The 19,412-nt window shown below is 46.0% G+C and overlaps 4 protein-coding genes across 4 annotated transcripts in view; 2 read left to right on the top strand and 2 right to left on the bottom strand.

Moving 5' to 3' along the window:
• Window positions 1-12,110, bottom strand: part of LOC117902522 (putative uncharacterized protein DDB_G0271606) — a 90,237-nt gene extending 78,127 nt beyond the window's left edge. The window contains 1 exon segment of the mRNA XM_034813949.1: window positions 10,256-12,110. Within this exon segment, the coding sequence (XP_034669840.1) occupies window positions 10,256-11,326 (1,071 nt within the window). The 5' untranslated portion in view covers window positions 11,327-12,110.
• Window positions 12,111-13,127: 1,017 nt separating this feature from the next.
• On the top strand, window positions 13,128-14,171 carry LOC117902525 (NADH dehydrogenase [ubiquinone] 1 beta subcomplex subunit 10). The gene is made up of 4 exons (XM_034813952.1): window positions 13,128-13,225; window positions 13,306-13,406; window positions 13,603-13,878; window positions 13,940-14,171. Exons 2-4 carry the CDS (start codon window positions 13,325-13,327, stop codon window positions 14,065-14,067), a joined length of 486 nt encoding a protein of 161 aa, XP_034669843.1. The 5' UTR covers window positions 13,128-13,225; window positions 13,306-13,324; the 3' UTR covers window positions 14,068-14,171.
• An 8-nt stretch (window positions 14,172-14,179) lies between these two features.
• On the bottom strand, window positions 14,180-16,663 carry LOC117902523 (ATP-dependent DNA helicase PIF1). Its single transcript, XM_034813950.1, has 2 exons — window positions 15,628-16,663; window positions 14,180-15,563 (listed from the first exon to the last, which is right to left on the bottom strand). The coding sequence occupies exons 1-2, from the start codon at window positions 16,582-16,584 to the stop codon at window positions 14,532-14,534; spliced, it is 1,989 nt and encodes a 662-aa protein (XP_034669841.1). The 5' UTR covers window positions 16,585-16,663; the 3' UTR covers window positions 14,180-14,531.
• A 499-nt stretch (window positions 16,664-17,162) lies between these two features.
• On the top strand, window positions 17,163-19,268 carry LOC117902533 (N-acetylgalactosaminyltransferase 4-like). Its single transcript, XM_034813960.1, has 4 exons — window positions 17,163-17,590; window positions 17,651-17,993; window positions 18,053-18,466; window positions 18,524-19,268. The coding sequence occupies exons 1-4, from the start codon at window positions 17,178-17,180 to the stop codon at window positions 19,220-19,222; spliced, it is 1,869 nt and encodes a 622-aa protein (XP_034669851.1). The 5' UTR covers window positions 17,163-17,177; the 3' UTR covers window positions 19,223-19,268.
• The last annotated feature ends 144 nt before the right edge of the window (window positions 19,269-19,412 follow it).

The raw sequence follows: 19,412 nt of genomic DNA, 5'->3' as shown, positions 1-19,412 counted from the left end.
TTCCCCCTTTTTAAGGTCATGGCGCACACAGAGACGCGACTCGACGTTGCCGCCGCCACGCTGCTGTTGCTGCCGTTGCTGCCGTTGCTGCTGCCGCAATTGGTATAATTGAGGCGCACAGAAGGTAGGCGATTGTCTGGGCGTGGCAGCACAAAATAGCGCTAGCTGTGGCAATGCCAACCAAGTTGAAATTGCCGAAGTTGAACAAGAAGCGGCTGCCTGCCACAACAAAATCAAACTTGTTGCAGCCAATAATTTCATTTTTGGGGCAGTGTCAGTGGCTGAAAACAATAATACAGTTCCCTTTTCCGCTTCTATACGGTCAAAATACAAATAATATCATAATTCATAATGCAACTGAGATCCGCATTATTTAGTAGAGATCAATTAAAGCCCAAAATCATTTCCTTTGCTTAATTTCAGACCTGCCATTTTGTGGAATCCAACGATTGAATCTGTCGTTTTTGGTGTCTTCAACTTTGAATCAATTTTGGTAATTATTCATTATTCATTTGCAGGCCAAAGGGCCATTCAAATGCCAGACATACAGACAGTAGAGAGACAGAGGCGACACGACCAGGCAGTGGCAAAGGCAAAGGCAAAGTCAGAGGCAGACGCAGTGGCAATTAGATGTCCGTTGGCCCCAGACACAAGCCGGTAATAACACCAACAACTGAACACTCAACAAAAACAACAACTGCAATGGCAGCGCGTCAATTGCCTGCCTGCCTGTCACGTGTAAAAAGTCAATATATTGCACAATGCGGCGTCAAGTGCGGCACAGAAGCAGACACATGGGTGGAGTAGGAGAAGGGTGTACGAAAAATAGAGAAAGAGTGGAGAGATGATAGACTGCAGCAAAGAGGATACGAGAGGTTAGAGGAAGTGCATAGAGGAGGAGGAGGATAGAGGGGTGTGCTGTTGTATCAGGGGCCCAATAAAGAGGTCGTTCGACGACGACGGCGTTGCCGCCTGCTGTCTCAACGTTTCCGTAAACAACAGTTCCAGCCAAACACACAAGAAATGGAAAAACGAAAGCACAAAGGACACGAAGCTTTAAATACCCTAGATTTTAATTACTGTCTAACAACATATGAAAGTTCAATTCTTAATTGGAAACGTGTATAGAAACTTGTGACATCTAAGAATATTCGAATATTAACTATTTTTGCAATGCAAGAGAAACATATTTGCCAGCATAAAACACTTAAAAGAAGTTAAATCTGTTCATATTTTTATAGGATATACATTAAGTCGTCATCAAAGCCATTTCGTATGGTGATAGAGTGTCATAGAGAGTGCGAATATGTGCAAAATAGGGGGAGAGAGAGAAATGGAAGAAGAGACCGCCACAGCAGACGTTTCATTAATTTACAGCTAGACCACACACACACGCAGCCATACTTTGTATGCACTTTTACGTGTATTGCCCTGCACCTTACGCTATAATTATGTGATGCAGCTCGACCCACGTCCCCCTCTCCCACCAATGCAGCAGGGTATCGTCTTCGCCGCCCTGTCTCGGGTGGCTTCTAATATTTCATTAAGCTGCGGCCGGCGTGTCGTCTCGTCGCCAGTCGCGTGCCCGTTCCAAAAGAAAGAGAGAAGACCTCCCCGAAAGAGAGAGAGAGATGGAGCCGTGAAAAAGGGGGTCGAGTCAGCGGTAATGTCTACGTCATTCCCATCATCATCATCATGATTCAGTGCAACTTTGTGCAAGGGAAACAGTGGAGGAGGAGGAGACGAACTGCAGTGGGAGGTGGGGTTGTTTCTAGTGTTCTTCGAGCTTCGTAGCCACTTTTGAGGTTATGCGCACAATTTGCGTGCGCGCCAATTAAAACAAGAAAAATAAGCAAAAACACAATACACACCAAACCAGGTGGAAAGAGAAAGACAGACAGAGAGAGAGAGAGAGAGAGAGAAAGCCAAGGGAATAGAAGGGAAAAGAGATATCCAGCCATGGCCTGAGGCGCAACAATGTGAGCTTGCAAATGCAGCTAAGAGAGAGGGAGCGAGAGAGAGAGCGCGGATAAGAAAGAAGTGGGTGACAGAGAACAAGATTAAGGATAGGGTTAGCGTTGTGTGAAGGTGTGTCTCAGGTCAGCGACAGATTTCACAATTTACAACAATTAACGAATATGCAATGCTCTTGAAGGATGAAATGCAGTTGCTATAATTGCTTCGAAAGCTTAAATTTTCTCTATTATTTAAAGGGATAATTCTTTCATTACAAATTACACGATTGATCCCTGAACACGAAATTTCTTCATGCATTTTGATTCTCATTTGTTGTAGTCCTCATTCAGACCCTGTTCAATGTCAATATCATGATGCCCCAATTTGCGATTCATGCTTCAAAAGTGTATTAGCAAGCGTCATCGTTGTTATTGTTGTTGTTGCGCGCATCGAACACGTGGCAAGAGGGGGGATGGGCATGGTGGTGGTGGTGGTGGGTACACATGGAGGCGCAGCATAACATTGTGGCAGTCACTATGCAAATGTTGCTGCTGTCTTGTATTTGCCTTCGCGTGCCTCTCTGAGCTTCTCTCTCTCTCTCTTTCACTCTACTGTAATAGAGTAACGACAATATCATTTACAACAACAGGCTGGGGTTACCACCAGCTTGAAATGTGTTATGCGAGGGGGAGAATGGGTGGATAGGTGGGAAAATGGGATGAATAGGTGATGGTTGCAGAAAATTTCGCTGTTTGGGAGACTCTTGTTGAAATTCCTGTAGATTTTGGTATCTCTTCCCCTAAAATTGTTGGTGTTATTGATTGTTGGTGTAAATTGCTGTAGTTTTTTGGTATTACTGCTGTTGGAATGTTATTGTTATTGCATTGTAATTTTGCTATTGCTGTTTCCAGTAGCCTGCTACTCCAATGTTCACTCATGCGCATGGACAACATTCAGCACTGACATTAAAACGTCTTCGATTTCGTTCAGTGCTCAACACAAGTAGCCATTTGAAATTCAAAACCCCAAAACCCAACAACAACAAATCAAAAACAACTCAACAACAACCACAAACACAATAGAATTGTAATAGAATTTTGTTTGTAGATGCTGTCGTCATCGCGTGTGAAAGTTTAGAGAGAGGAGAGAGGAAAGAGAGAGAGAGAGAGATAGGGTAGCGGGAGAGGCACGAATTGAGTTGTTAGAGACACACATCACTGGGGGTAAGAGACCGTGGGGCACGGCACTATCAAAATGCCCCATAAAACGAATGTCAAGTTTTGAATTACAGAAACTGTCAATCATTTTAGTGCCGCGAGCATTACGGCATATACGATTACGAATAAATGTGGCATAGTCGCGATGGAGGCCAGACAGCCCCCCACCCCAGACCACCACTGGCAGTCTGTCATTCTGATGATATCGTATTAATTATTTGCTTTGGATCTTGATTTGATTGGATTTAAGATCAATTTTTGAAAGGGAAATCCAAAAGCGTGGGAAGCTCACCGAGTCCAAAAAAATAGAATGTCCAAGAATTTGTGGATATTTAAGGGACCTTCTAAAAATTGCAAGAATTCATTATTTTGAGACTGAAGAAAAGAGTTAAAAATTTCGGAATTTCCTATGTAAAATATTCCCAAGTTATAAAGTGGAAAGTTTTCTTTCGTAAGGCTACAAGTACACCCCTCAATTTTCAATTTCAATTCATTTCTTTCGGCTTCTTTTTTTTGCCTCTTCACCATCTTTTATCCCTTGAAACCCACAACTTTTTCGCTAGTTTCATTTTTTATGATAATTTCAATGAAAAAGTTCTCTTTTGTCCTCCTCAACAATTATCAATCAAATTTGAATGGTTATTACATTCAATTAGCAACGATTGTTAGTTGAAGAAAAGGCTTTGGGGCACTGTTTTGAATAAGTAGAGAAAAAAAGAGACGCTCGTTAGGAGAATTAGAGCGAAAGAGATGCATTACCAGAGACAAGACAGAGATAGACATCACAGTGGAAGCGCCGTTAAGCAAATAGGAAGGAAATAAACAAGAACCAGAAACCAGACCATGTAGTAAAAACCCTCACCTAGAACCTCTCCCCCCGCTTGGAACCATTGAGGCGAGTCGTCATTGCTCCGTCACCTGTGCGCCAGGTGTAAACTACATAACCAAGCCACCCTCCCTCCCCCCCGACAACTCACAACCCACGACCCCCTTCTTTCTGCTGCAACGGAAATGCTGGACACGAGATAGAGACCGAGATACAAAGGTAGACAAAGAGAGAGAGGGAGAGATATGATCTGGGGAAATGACACTAGGAAATCGCTGGTAAACAATGCGCAAAACACTGAAGAAAATGCTGGAGCCCCAAAGCTCGCACAGATTTCAGGCAGATAGGAGGGGGAGGAGGGAGAGACACCATAAAAAAGAGAGGTATAGATAGAGACCCCTGACTAGAGATTTAATCGCCATGCAAATTTTGTCACGTCTGTCGCGGCGGCGGCACCACGGAAGACGATGCTTAGACGTGGCTTAATGCTGGGAGACTTCGTTCTAGATAAATGGATAATGGAGAGCAAAATAAAGAGAGAGAGAGAGATCCGTATTGAAAATATCAACAACTGTCTCGGAGTCCAAGAGCGCCGCCGCAATGGCAGAGGGAGAACCACCCTGATAAGGTGGCGACCTCGTTTATTTTTTATGATCAGCTCAGATTCCACGATTTCGCTTCCAATGTTACGGAATATACATCTGTACATAAATATAAAATATTGAGTATACGTATTATGTGCCTGGTAGGCTTTTCAAATGTCCAATCGTAAATATGCACTTGTTATTTTGTTGTTTAGGCATTTCATTTGCCTTTACAATTGAGGCCTGGGATCAGAAATCGAGGTCAATGTCTGAACACGCAAAATGCGTAAAAAGAGGGAGAGAAAAAAAGAGGAAGCGGAGATATTTCATCTTCATTTAATATTTGTATTTACTATTATATTAAGACTTTGAATATTTGTACAAATTTATAATAGAACTTGTCTTGGGAAGTTAGATTAAGAAACAATTGTAGAATTTTTGAACATATTTTTTAGAATTATTTTAGTACCCTAAAGGGTGCTTAAATCCCTATCATAAGCCTATCATAATTGCTGCACATACAAAAATATTTACATAACAATTTTCACCTATTCATGGCGTTCTCCTCCGTATCCCCTCTCTCTCTCTCTCTCTCTCTCTATTTTTCTGTATAGATCTTTCTCTTATTGGCTTCCAATATATATAAAATCTTTAAACACGTTCTGTAGCTATTTAAAAACGAGTATTTTCAGTGATATGTGATCTTTGCACTCAAAACTAAAATCAATATGCATAAAGATAGCTCAACAAATCATACGATGAGTACAAAAATCAATATTAAAATGAGAAGCTAAATATCAAAATAAAATCTGCGACTCTTTAATTAAAAAAAACATAGGAAAGATTGTAAAAAAATGTTTAAATGAAAGATGTAAAGGGGAGTGGATTCTACAGACAATCTAAAGCACAGACGATCAAGTTGGCTTTTCTTTTTGCGCCGAACGGAACTGCAGCAGAGCCCAAAGCAGCAGAGAATCAGCCTATTTAGATGTAAGATCTGCGGACGGACACAGGCCATAAAAAACAGAACGTTGGATACAAAACACAGAAGAGATAAAGAGACTTGGGGGGAAGGAAGGCAGACAACGATGAGCAACAGACGACGGCACACACCTGTCTCTCACGGCAACAACAGCAACTAAAACAATATCTACAACAATTACAGCAAAACAACTAAAAGGAGAAGGAACAACCAGAGGGAAAGGCGCCGGCGCGAATCTACGCGAATGTACTGCGTATGCAAAAGAGCAAAAACATTGAGACAAGAGCACAGGGTACACTCTACTACACACAAAAACAAACACACACCCCTCCGATCCGTACACCTTTCCACCTAGATTTCCCTGACCAGAGAATCTCTCGTCGAGGCCGCACCTTCCGCAAAAGAAAAATTATTTTGTTAGCCCCGCGTCCTCCCACCACCGCCTTTTGCCTTCTGTCTTGTCGTGTGTCTTAAGTTTTTGTTTGCAAATAATAATAAAAAAATATATAGAAAAAAGACAGAGAGGGAGCTACAAGCAGAAGAGCAGAGAAGATTAAGCTACGAAAGCAAGAACGGGATGGACATCACATGACACGTTGGGTGGGTCCCTGACGGGGCAGGCAGGCGGAAGAGGGCAAGAGATCGGTCTCGAGACTTGCCCACAGGCCAATCGAAAGAGTGAGGGAGAGAGGCCCAGTGGATTGAGATCGCTCTTTGGCTTATCGCGCTTATCAAATCGCCAACTGACAGAAAAACCCATGAAGGAGGAGAGGGAGGGAAGAAAAGGAGCTGGATAAGCAGAACTAGATGAAGACGGGGAGAAGTAGACTGGAAAATGCCAAGAAAAAAAGGTTTATCTATGTGGAAAGATAACACAGATCCATCAGGGCTAAAAGCTTTGTGTTTTTCTGCTGATTTAAGATCCAATTACTTAAGATGATCTCCGGGGCTAAGAATGCTATGAGGAATATGCAAATTGTAGGGCAATAGACCCATATAATAACAGCAGAATGCAGCAGTGCAGAAACCTTCCATTTAACAAGAAAAACAAAACGAATACGTAAGCGTATAACAATATTAGATGCGGTGTCCTCCGTCTAATTGATTCCAGATATTTCCATTTTCTATTTGTCAGCTAATTAATCATGAAACATCAATTAGCAGAAGACCAAAGATCTGTCTGGAATCTAAATTCCATTCTTATGTCGAAATCTACCATTAAATTGGTTAATTATTTCCCACATTTTATATAATAGATCCCCCCACACGAAGTATAAGAGATCATAAAACATTACAGTTCCCAAACGTGTACAATGGTTTCTTATCAATGTGGAACTTTTTCTTTAATCGCTTTACAGATTAGAAAAAGCCGAAAAATAGTGACTCGATTTTTGGTTAGATTTTTCGTTTGATTTTTGCCTTTTTTGCAAACCCCAAGACGTGGCCAACAGAGCTGAAAGCTTATCAGCGAGAGCCACAAATTGCTTGATAAACAGCCGAGACTTTAGGGTAATACTTTTTACTAGGAGGAGTATATCGGAGAGAGATCTGAGCGGCAGAAACGTGCTTTGCAATGGATGTCGAACCAGAAAAACACGACGAATGGCAGCAACAGCAGCAGCAGCCGGCCACAAAAGCCAGTGGCCAAAGTATATTGAAAGAGATTAGCATAAATTTGGAAATTTTATGAGCGATAAGCGAGTTGAAAGACCAAAAAAACAAAAAAGGGAACAGATATTTTCCGAAGTTTTGATGCTCTTTAGACGAAAGTTTTCAGTCATTTTACGATTTATTTATAAATGAGGAACTGCATTAAATATTTCCTATAAATACTAAGTGATATTTCACGGAACTCAGAACATTTACAGAACTTTCTTTCTGCCCGGCATAAACCTCCTAACAAAATAAATGGCACCCTCTTTATAAGAGTATGCCCATAACAGATGCAATCAAAACACAAAATACAAAAACCTGTTGATGCCAAAACAAAGCTACACCCAAAATAAAAAAACAAAACAAAAATGAAATTTTAAAACATGAAATTCCAAAAATTTTGCGATTCGAATTCTGGAAATGGAGTGACAAAGTCCATTTTTGGTAGGGGACTTAAAAAGTGATTATGTAAGGGATAGATCCCCAGAGGGGGGACCAGACAGTGCCAAAGTGCCACGAGTCGGTGGCAGAGGGGAAAGCAGCGAAAGTGAACAGCGCAGCTTGCGATCTGATTAGTCACGCGCTCTGCCAAGGGCAGCCAGTGGAGCAGCAGCAGCAGCGTCGGAGAGCCATTTGTCTTTTTTGCTCTCTTTGGCGCTCTCTTTGCTGCTTTTGTTTTTGTTCAAAACAGCAGAGGGAACCTTTTCTTAGGTATTTCTTAAGTTGAACTAAGTACCAATACCGATACTAATTGATTCCATTAATTCTCGGACTCTCCCACCTCTATATTTGCCTTTCCCTCTCTTTATTTTGTTGTGTCTTCTGCTTTATATAATATTGTTTGCTTTGTTCTACCCCACACCTCATCTTGCTCCTCCCGTATAATTCATCTTCTTGTTGTTTTCTTCTTTTGCGCAACAAAAATGCCTCAAGACATTTGTTTTGTTATTATTTTCTGCGACTGCGCAACGACTTTGAGACGAATTCCCCCCACCTTTTAGGTATCTTGTGGATGGGGATGGGATGGCAATGGAGTGAACTTTGGGACGCCACGTCCAGCGTCGCAGCGCCAGACAGAAATACATCCCATAACAAGACAAGGCAGGGCCCCCAGACCAGACCACAGCCAGAGTCCCCGCCAAAGTACAGCAGCAGCAGCAGACGGCAGACAATGTTGGCAACCGGTTTGCGATTTATTTTTGTTGCTGTGTGCCGCCGCTGTGTACCCAACCCTCCAACGTCGTATCCCTCCCTCTCGCTTTGGCTCATTATTATTATTTGCTGAATATTTTTGGTACCCTTTGCGAAGAGGGGCATATGGGTACAAAGGTTCTAATAAATAGTTGAGTAAGGAGGCACAACTTAATGTGGTGAAAAGTAATTGTAAATATAAGTTGAGGAACTAAAACCTAATATAACATTAGCATACACACATATTAATTTGTAGACGATAAATGAATCTCTCCAATTAGCTCTTATGGGAGCAATGACTCTTTCAAGGGTATCTAAAGCTTCGATACCAAACAATTCCTGTGTCCCTTCATTCTTGTTGAAATTGAAGCTTTTTGAAGCGGATTTCAAACAAACACACACACACACAAACGTGTACAGAAAAAACGAAAAAAATCGAAAGGCTTCAAAAACAGTGGCCTGCAGAGATGAAGGAGGAGGGGTGGGTATGCAGGCACTGCAGGGCAGGCAATAAATTGAGCGAAAAGCTAAAAATAAGCTCCAATTGTCGTTGCGTTGCGCACACACACCGGCCACCGACTGCGCTGCTGCAGCAGCAAACAGACGTCGACAGAGACAACTTGTCGTCGGCGTTTTTGGCCGGTCCGGTTCGGTTCGGTCCGGGCCGCCATGGTCGCCAACGCCACTGCCACTGCCGGCAGACGCTTTGGCAGCGCACGCAGTGGCAGCAACAAAAAAAAAAAAGAGAAAAGAATTTCAGAAATTGTATTATTTATTGTTTTTTGTATGGAAATATTTTGCGAGCGCTGTTTAAGCAGAAAATTAAGTAGTTTAAATAAATAATCCGACCAACAAAAAAACGAGAAAAAACTGGTAAAAAAAAAACCGCATCATTGGCCTACCAAAAAAAGCAGCAAAAAATTGTTTAACAAGAAAGGGGTAAGGGAGGGGAGAAGAATGCGCCATAAAGTGCAGCTGCAGTTAAATAATAATTATTTTACATTTTATATAAATTTATAATAAATTCTAAAATGTTTCAGTGAGCATTTCTGATACCCTTACGGGCAGAGGGTACTACGAACTTGATAAGCAATTTGGTAGGGCGAAAACGAGAGCAGAAACACCAAATTTAAGACTTAATACAAGAGGAGAATGCTGTTTGAATAGGAATTCAAGCATTAAGTACGTAGTACACACAAAATTCTCGCACTTCCCATCCCATAGTACAAATATCGCCTAAAGCGTTTTTACTTGTTATTTTATACATTTTATGATCTTTTAACGGGCGGGCGGCAACAAAACGTCGTTAAAAATGATCGAATTGAATGAGAATTGCGAATGCGAATGGAGGAATTGGAATAGCAGAGGCAGAGGCAAAAGTACGAGCATCAGTCGCTTGTCAGCATCGGACAGAGGGACGGACGCAACGATACCAAATATGGGGCCACAGTGGGCGCTGCTGCTGCTGCTGTCGCTGCAATCGGTAGCTAAAGGTGTGAAGCGACTTTTGACGGCGCCTGTCGCTGGCCTAACGAGTGTTGTTGTTGCTGCTTTTGTGTTTCCGATTGCGATTCAGAATGAGCTTCACATATGAAATATGGGACGGGCAGAAATTGTTGGGGGTAGCGGGAGAGCGATGATAAGGGATATTTCAGGTGGAATTTCAACCGTGATTTATTGTTCATTTGGGAGACTCCCTCGTATAAGAAAGAATTCTGAGAATTTCATAAAGAAAGAGCTTAGAGTCCAGCAAAAATTGCCTAAAATTTCCCCAAAATGTCCGTAAGTCCTTGGGCAATTTCCTATCGCAAAATTGCAACCCAAAAAGATGTTTCTCAAGCCTTACCTTTCGTTTCTTGTGATCCATTTCGAGCTGCGCCTTGTGCATTTCCTTGAGTTCCACTTCCTTGAGCTGATCGAGAATTATCTGATACTTTTCGCGATTCTCCACATCGAGCGCCACGTGAAGATAGTCGTGCCAGTTGCGGGAGTCGAAGCCCCAGTGGCAGGTCTGATTCTCGAACTTGCGATGCACATGCCCCACGAACTTCTGGGGCGAGAACCAGCCGTCGCACTCGAGGCACTTGATGCATGTGGGCTTCTGGTAGGAGTACATCTCCGGTGTGCAGATGCCCTCGCACTTGCCAAAACATTTGTGGTACACGTGGAAGCTGAGGGCGCCCTTGGCCAGGCTCTCGATGGGTATGTAGCTGTTGCGATCGGATCGATGCAGCAATGCGGCACAGAGCCGCTCCGCATCGGTGCGCGTAATCAGTCCGCTGGCTTTCACATCGGAGGGCAGGATCTTGGCGGCCTTGAACTCCACGAGCTGGTCGGGCGTGCACTGGGAGCAGTAGATGCCCAGCTCATCGAAGATCCGATTGATCTGCTCCAGCGAGAAGTCGTTCAGCACATTGTTGAGAAACTGCGGCAGGCACAGCCGCATCTCGCCGCCCACCGAGAAGCAGCCAATGGTCTTGCCCTCCAGCCGCGTCTCGTACAGCTCCCCACAGCCGGCATCGGCCACCGAGAGGATCGGCTGTGAGAGCTCCCTCGGTGGTGTGGCGGGCGTGGCATAAATCTGTGGCGATGCTGCGTCCCGATGGTGGTGCTGCAGCTCGTGCGGCTCCGGGGAGCTGAGTATCTCCTTCTTGATGAGTGGAATTCCGGGCGAAGGCGGCTGCTGCACCTTGCCCCCGCAGGTTGGACTCTCGCTGCGGATTCCACCTCCACCATTGGTGGATGCCGCCTCCAGCGATGGACAGCCGCCGCCGATTCCTGCTGCGGCTACTGCGGCGGCTGCTGCCACGGCCAGGGCATGGCCGGGTCCTTGGAGACTCTTTGTGGCACTCGTCTGGTATTTCTTCAGCACGCTGCTGATATTCGGCGTCACGTATTCGGTCATGTTCTGGATCATTGAGGGGGCTGTGATCGCTTCAGGGGGGGTTGTGGGGCGGCCTCACTGGGACCACATGTTCGACCACGCTCGCTCTTTAAACTTTAATATTTATTTGTTAACAATTTGGCACATTTGTTGATTGACTTCACTTTTTCTGTTGCAAACTGTTTTTGCATTCATCATTTTGCCGACGGCATTTCGAAAGGCGGGAAAAAACGTATGTCCGCCTCTTTTTTTCTACCCCCTCCGCTGGGTATTTCCACTTATTTGCGAGATATTTTTCAGTAAATTAAATCTTCGGCGCAATTTCTAAATTATTAAATTCTTATATTTATTTTTTCTCAAGCACAGACACAGACACACACACGGACACAGTCGGCAGACACACAGACACACACGAGCACGAACGTTGGCTGCGGGGTGGTGGGGGGGTTTGCGACCCCAGACGGCGGCGACGCGACAAATTCTTATTGTGCCGCCGAAATTTCCGTTTTGCCGCCTTGTTTTTGTGCACTATTTATAAACCTTTTGCTGCTCTCGCTCTCTGCTTCTTGTTGCAACTTATTTTTGCATTTCTCGTTATTAAATATTTTTATTTTGCATGCGGCGCCGCGCTCTGTTGTTTTGCTTTAACTTTAATTTCTCTCCCCTCTTTTTCGCAGGCGTCCGCACGTGCGAGCTTTTTTACCTTTGCTTTTGCCTTTGCTCACACAGTACGCACAAACACTCACACACACACTGACAACGAGAAGCGAACGCGCGCGCGATACGTCCGAACACGTCGAAAATTATACGGTAACTCGACAAAAACCGACAAAAACGACAACAACAAAAAAGCTAAGCAAGCTTCGATTCGAAATATGGCTGCGCGCGCGGTTGGGTCCCCATTGTGAATTGTGTGTTGTTATTGTGAATGGGGAATAAAGAAACTATATAAGGAGGTCTCGTCGGCAAAAATAGGCAGAACTTGCGAGTAAAAAGTGCGAGTGAAAGGGCTCTATATATATATGCTATATATTTTCCATATTCCAATATTAATATATTTTATTTGCTTGATATTTAGTTTTAATAGTTGTCTCATTAGTTGTTCAAATTCCCTTCGCAAAGGAAAAGAGCTTTCAAATTCCTTAAACGAAGCAAAAGAGCTTTCATGGTGAGAAATTTGTACTAAAAATTAAGGTGTCGACTACAGGTAAATACGTCACAAAAATTCCAGTGGCGCCAGGTGAATTACACGTCGATTTCATCCCCCGTGATGGAAATTCTCCAAGGAAATCCTCTCCTGTGTCTAAACGGTCAGGGAAATTCTCTCCTGCCAGACGCTCTCGCATGCACTATTAGGGATCCTTTCAACAGGTGCGAAACAGGTGGGTGCTTTGAAAAGTTCGCCCTTTTTTACCTGCATGCCATACCTTGCGGTCACATGCCAAAGAGAGGATTAGGTCAGCGGAGAGAGGATTAGGTCAGCGGAGAGAGCAAGATACTCTCTCCTCTTTCTCCTCATTTTTGCGGCTCAATATGAGCACGGAAATCCCACAGAAATATACCAAAAAAATATACGTAAATCTTAAATCATTTAAAGTAGCGAGTAACTCTGCCATTGTGAATTGTGTGTTGTTATTGTGAATGGGGGCAATATGTTGTGAGGGAAATGCTCTCCCGACTGAAAGAGGAGAGAGCGAAAGAAAGAGCGAGCTCATTATTACAATCCAAATATGAGCACAGAAATACCCTCACAAATACCCAATAACGGGTTAAAAGATCCCGGTAGGTGTCTCTATTGTTAAGTACATAAAATATGTAGTTAGTATGTTAATGGATAACTTTGCAAAATCAACCGATAGTTGGAATTTTTGGCTTGCAGCACCTGCGGTCACACTTGAACCGAAATTTGGAATATTTTTAAGCAAAAATAAGGTTTTTGAAGCAAATTTAAAGAAAACAACACAATGACAGAGGATATTTGACAGTGTAATATGCGTTCCTTGTCTTTGCAGAAGTACCAGAAGCTAGAAAATGCCGGAGCCGCGAAGCCCCATGGCCAGCTTCGCCCAATCGGTGCAGAATGTCATCGATGGACCCATTACATGGTTCCGTGGTAAGTCCGCGACTCGGCAGACACTTCACTGACATATAAAGCAACTGCAGATGGAGCTACACTAACCCAGATAGCAAGAGCAATGGAAAAACTGGGCAAAACACTTTTCCATTACATAATGACATAACCTCAAAGGCGGTGGGCCAATGTTTTTGTTTACACGGCTTAAAGTTTGCCTCTGAATTGTTGCTTGCAGAGACGATCGTGGAACCGAACCAGGAGAAGTACAACTGGTACCATCAGCGCTTCAACCGCGTGCCGACCATCGATCAGTGCTACACGGACGACGCCGTCTGCCGCTTCGAGGCGGACCAGCAGTTCCGTCGGGATCGCATGGTGGACAACGAAATTGTGAGCATTCTGCGCCAGCGATTCGAGGATTGCACGCTGTACGAGGCGCCCGATCACATGATCAAGTGCAAGCCCATACTCGAGCAGTACGAAAAGGCCACCGAGAATTGGTTCATTAAATGTGAGTGGAAGTCCTGGACTCGCTGCTGGACAGCCAACTGATTGAATGTTTTCCTTTGTAGATGGCGATTTGGGTGGCTATGCCAATGCCAAGACGGCCTACATGAAGCAGAAGCATCGTTTGATCTGGGAGCGACGTCACGGCCCAGTGGGCAGCGGCATGAAGGGCGAAGAGCAGGCCGCTCATTAGGTTTCCTTTCATTCTTCTCCGAGACGGAACTGAGGTTTTTGTTTAGTTCAATTATCCGTGATTACAAAATATAATACACACAACCCCGAAATGGTAAACACAAGGCGTCGTCTAGGCTGATGTGCGAGTCTATTAATTGTGGAATTATTTCTCAATTTATGGACATTGACGTGGCTCCTGTTTCGAGCTTCAAAATCATTTCTTCATCTCCTCAATTGAGGGTACAATCTTTGTGTGAGGTTTCTGCGTATTTTTTAGTCTATTAATTGCAGATATGATTAATTTTTAATGTCAGTTGCTTGGCTTAATACTAATTTGTTCATTTAATAGCCCAGTGTGGAGGGGTGTTCAAATTGCCATAGAAAGTTGCGCTAAAATATGCTTAAAGTTTAGTTAATAAGCCTCCAAAAGTGAAGCAGTCTTTAGTAGTAAATTCATCTAAAAATGGACTTCCCATTCCGCAATCAGCTAATGGAAACCAGGGGTTTGCTCATCAAACTCTTTTTGATCTTGGCCAGCGCGCTGTTGGCATCGGCTGGCCGCTTGTCCTTGTTCTTGGGTCCCAGCGGTATCATTGTGGTGTCCATGAGGCGTCGCCGGAAGCCCTTGTAGAACTGCAGCACCTGCGGATTGGCCCACACCTGCTTGGCATCGAAGTCTAGAATGCGTACGGACTGCAGCGACTTGGCACGGGACAGCGCCACATAGGCCTGACCCGCTTCAAAGACCTTCGACAGCGACATCTCCACGCAGTCGAGGGTGAGGCCCTGGCTCTTGTGTATGGAGAAGGCCCAGGCGAGCTTCAGCGGCACCTGGCGACGCGTGATCATGCCACCGGTGGCCGTCTTGATGATCCACTTCTCGTGCTTGCAGACGTACTCCTGATTGTTCTTGAACCTGACCACTGGCAGATCCTTTTCCATGCGCACCACCACACCGCGTGCACCATTCACCAGGCCATTGGATATATTTATGTTCTTCAGGAGCATCACCTGCGCATTCACCTTCAGATAGAGCTGGGATGGGGCCTGGACCTGCTGATCCAGCTGCTTGGTCATGCCCGCATCGGAGTCGTCTGCGCGGAAGAGCACCTTGTCCCCTTTGAGATTCTCCAGCTTCGACTCATTGATGGAGTTCGCGTCATTCGTGTGGGAGCAGAGCTGCGTGGCCAGGATGCCATTGCCCTCGATCTTCTGCCTGGAGGTGGCCGCCAGCCGCGTGGTAATCGCTTCATTCACATGACCAATGCGCAAGTGATTGAGAATCTGCACAAACTCCGGGTCCGACTGTCGGTGCACCTGCTTCAGCTCGTAAACGCATTGGATGCACGTCTCCCAGGCGCTGGACTGAAAGCAGAAACGCTGCTGGGGCGGAGCCGCACCAAAATCCCCTCGAATCACGGGCGGCAGCTGCAGAAAGTCACCGCAAAGGATGAGCTGAATGCCACCAAAGGGACGATCATTGCGACGAATGTGCCGGGCCACTGCCTCGATTTTCTGCAAAGAAAAACCAAGAAGATTAAAGGGGAATTCATTTTGGGGCCTAACCTGCTCCACTTACCTCAAAGAACTGCCCATCCACCATGGAGATCTCATCGATGATCAGCCGCTTGCACTTGCGCCATGTCTGGGCGCTGACGGGGCGCGAGGCCAGCTCCAGGCAACGCTGCATGGTGGCATCTCCGCCGCCAATGCCCGCAAACGCATGCAGCGTAGTGCCGCCAATGAGGCAGGCAGCCACACCCGTCGAAGCAGTCGCAATGGTACCATCCGGCGGCAGTGCAGAGATGATGCGGCGCAAGAGGAAACTCTTGCCGGTGCCGGCAGAGCCCGTGAAGAAGACATTTTTGCCCGTGGTGCAGGCACGCAGCACTTCCATTTGCTCCTCGCTGAGGCGCAGCGATTCGTCAGTGCCGGTCAGTGGTGAGGATTGGTACAGCTTCTTGGCTGCCGGCACTGTGCCCTTCTCTCGATCCTGATCCTTGAGCTCGTCGAAGCGCCGCTTCTTGGCGCCCTGCGGCGAGGGCGTGGTGGTCGTTCCTTTGGGCACAAGTCCCGCCTTTTTGCGCGCCATCAACATCTCCGCGGTGGTCACTGGCGACACGTCCTCAAAGCTACTTGGCTTGCCCGACAGCAGGTGCTCCCTCAGCTTCTTCTGCATCGCGGCCTCGTCCGGCTGCCCCCCACCATCGCCATTCATCTTGATGAAAATTGTGCGCAGGAAGAACATCAGCGTGCCTGGCGGGGCATTCGAGAGATAGAGGGCACAGTTCTCCGCTTTGAAGTTGAACGTGGCCTTGCCCTCGGCCATGAACTTCTTGTGCACCATCAGATCCTTCAGCTTGAACTTCAGCGGCTTCAGCTTCTCCGGCGTCACCTCCACGAACAGCTCCCGGACATCGTTGCGAACCAAGCGCAGGGTGGCCGTCTTATAGGCCAGCTTGCGGCCCGTAATCCCCACTGCGTTGGCCCACTGTATGCTGACCGCACAGGTGAGCACAGCATCGTTCAGGTCCATGATGCTCGGTTAAAACAATTCAAACAAAAATAATATTTTTTTTCCACGCGGCGTTCCGGCGGCAAAAATTGTGCGTAACAGTGTGACCTGAATCTCAGAAATATACCTTCTCATTTTAAAAATATACTGCAAATATACTGCAGCGAAAAAACCATTTACTCGATTTTGATGTTCCATTTATAATTAACAGCTAGCTAGAGCGCTTAGCACATAAACTTTAATTTTTTCTGATTGATGAATCAATTGTGCAGAAGATTGGCTAGTTTTCAAGACTTGCTTGTATTGCAAAATAAGGTTTAAAGTTAAAAAGGCAAATTTAAAGTAAATGAGCATAAGACTGTTTGCGTTAATTGCCTGTAAACAAGCCGACCTTTGTATACCCTTATTTCCATTAATTAATTTATGTATTTATTACAATCAAGTAGGCTGTGAAAAACAAACATTTTAACGAAGATACTCAAAAGAGCTTGTGTAAGTCAACAAAAAACGTTTGTGCATCAAGCAAACACACAAATTTTTCCTCGATATTCGTTTATACCGGATATTGATTGACACAATTCGAAATTCGCGGTTGCTCGCCCGCTGCAAGCAAGATGTGGAATCTGGATTTGAAAAAGTTGGTGGCCATGCTGCTGGCCATAATTACGGTCTCGCTGGTCTCCACCATAATGTTGGGCAAGAGCATTCACACACAAGAAGAGTTTGTTGAAACAACAATCGCCGGCGAGGACTCCGAAATATTTGTGATGAGCCAAGCGGATTTGGATGTGCTCAAGGTGGATCGTAAATTTGATTTTGGTTTACCGCTGCAGGGCGGTCCGCGCAGGGACTGGCACGATCGTGGGGCCATGAAGGCGGATAATGCAAAGTCTGGGCTGGGCGAGCAAGGGTTGTCCGCGAAAGTTATCGAAACGGATGCGGGCACCCTGCAGGAACATGGATACAATGCGCTGCTCTCCGATAGAATATCAGTGAATCGCTCCATCGCGGACACACGACCCTTTCGGTGAGTAGCAACAGCATTAGTGGCGCCTTTCGAAGGTCTATTGCCAACAATCCCCGACAGGTGCTACTCCCGCAAGTACTTGGCAAAGTTGCCCACAGTCACCGTCATCATGGTCTTCCACAACACGCACCTGAGTGTGCTGCTGCGGTCCCTTCACAGCATCATCAATCGCACGCCACACGAACTTTTGCATGAGATTATACTCGTAGATGATGGGAGTACGGATACGGAATTAAAACAGAAGCTTGAGGGTTATGTACAGCAGCATATGGGGAGAAAAGTAATCATTAAAAGGCAACCAGTGAGGACTGGCGTGGCTGTGGCCCGCGTGGCGGGTGTCAAGTCAGCCACTGGCAGCGTGCTCGTCTTCTGTGACGCCCTCATTGAGGTTGTCTACAATTGGGTGGGTGCTGCTGCAGCTATTCCCCGGCAGGCTGTATAACAGTTCCAGCCTCTCCACAGCTTCCTCCCTTGCTCGAGCCCATAGCCCTGCACCACAAAATCGTCACCAGTCCCATTCTGGATAAAATCGATGCCACGGACTTTGCCTTCAAGAGGCGCGATCCCATGCTGTGGCGCGGTGGCTTCAATTGGCACTTGAGCTACAATCAGCTGCCGGTGCTGCCGGAGGACAACAAGAGCGACGCACAGCCCTATCGCACGCCTGTGATGGATGGCAGGGTGTTTGCCATTTCCCACAACTACTTCCTGGAGCTGGGCGGCCACGATGAGGGGCTGGACACGGGTGGCGGGGAGCAGTTCGAGCTGAGCTTCAAGATTTGGATGTGCGGTGGCATGCTGCTGCAGGTGCCCTGCTCCCGAGTGGCGCACATAGACATGCCAGCCAATGAAGAGCAAACAGATCAAAGTGCCAGGGTAAGGCAGGTTCCAAATTTCTCTTTGAACTTCTCTTCATCTCCTTTTGTTTGTTAGAACTTCAAGCGCGTGGCTGAGGTCTGGATGGATGGCTACAGACACTATTTGTACGCGCAGAACCCCATCAAGTACCAGCTCAGTGCCGGGAATCTCACGCAACAGAAGAAACGCCGCGCGCAGCTCGAGTGCAAGAGCTTCAACTGGTTTCTGCACAAAGTGGCCCCGGACTTCCTCGAGCGGTTCCCGCCCGTGGAGGAGAGCCAGCTGGGGGCCTATGGCTCGGGCGCCATCCAGAGCGTGGCCTTCGCCGGCCACTGCATCGATGCTTGGACCGAACACAGCCGAATGCCGGTGGGCATGCGGAAGTGTAGCGCAAATCTGACGCATCCACGGGCCACGCAGTTCTGGCGGCTGACGCGTGACCTGGAGATTGTTTGCATGAGGAACTTGCAGTGCCTGCAGGTGCGTGGAGCGGCGCCCAATGCCACCGTGTGGCTGGACTACTGCCACAAGGGGGACAGCCAGGTGTGGTACTACAGCAGCCACAGCAAGTGGCTGCAGCAGAGCAACCAAATGAACCGCTGCCTGGAGGCCTTTATGGATGGCGGCGGAAAAGCCTTCATACGCGTCAATCACTGCTTTCCCGAGAGTAAGAGCCAGCGCTGGCAGATCGGCTGGACCAATCGTTACATGGATAATCGTTTTCGTACCAATAGCACGTTGAAAAAACGCAAATTTCTCAATTTGCTTATATGAAATTTACAAATTGCAACAAATAAACTGCTTATCGATAGGTAGAATATCGATAGGGCGTAACTCATGCTTATTGCCAGCAGATGGCGGCAGCATGACGCGCGCTTATCTCTAATTTGAATGCAATTTTTTTCTTCTTTTCTTTTTTTCTTTGTTTTTCTTTGTTTTCGGTGTGTGAAAAACGTCTTACACG

Source organism: Drosophila subobscura, chromosome U (assembly GCF_008121235.1).
Source record: "Drosophila subobscura isolate 14011-0131.10 chromosome U, UCBerk_Dsub_1.0, whole genome shotgun sequence".
Taxonomy (NCBI): domain Eukaryota; kingdom Metazoa; phylum Arthropoda; class Insecta; order Diptera; family Drosophilidae; genus Drosophila; species Drosophila subobscura.
This window is presented reverse-complemented; position numbering and strand designations above follow the sequence as displayed.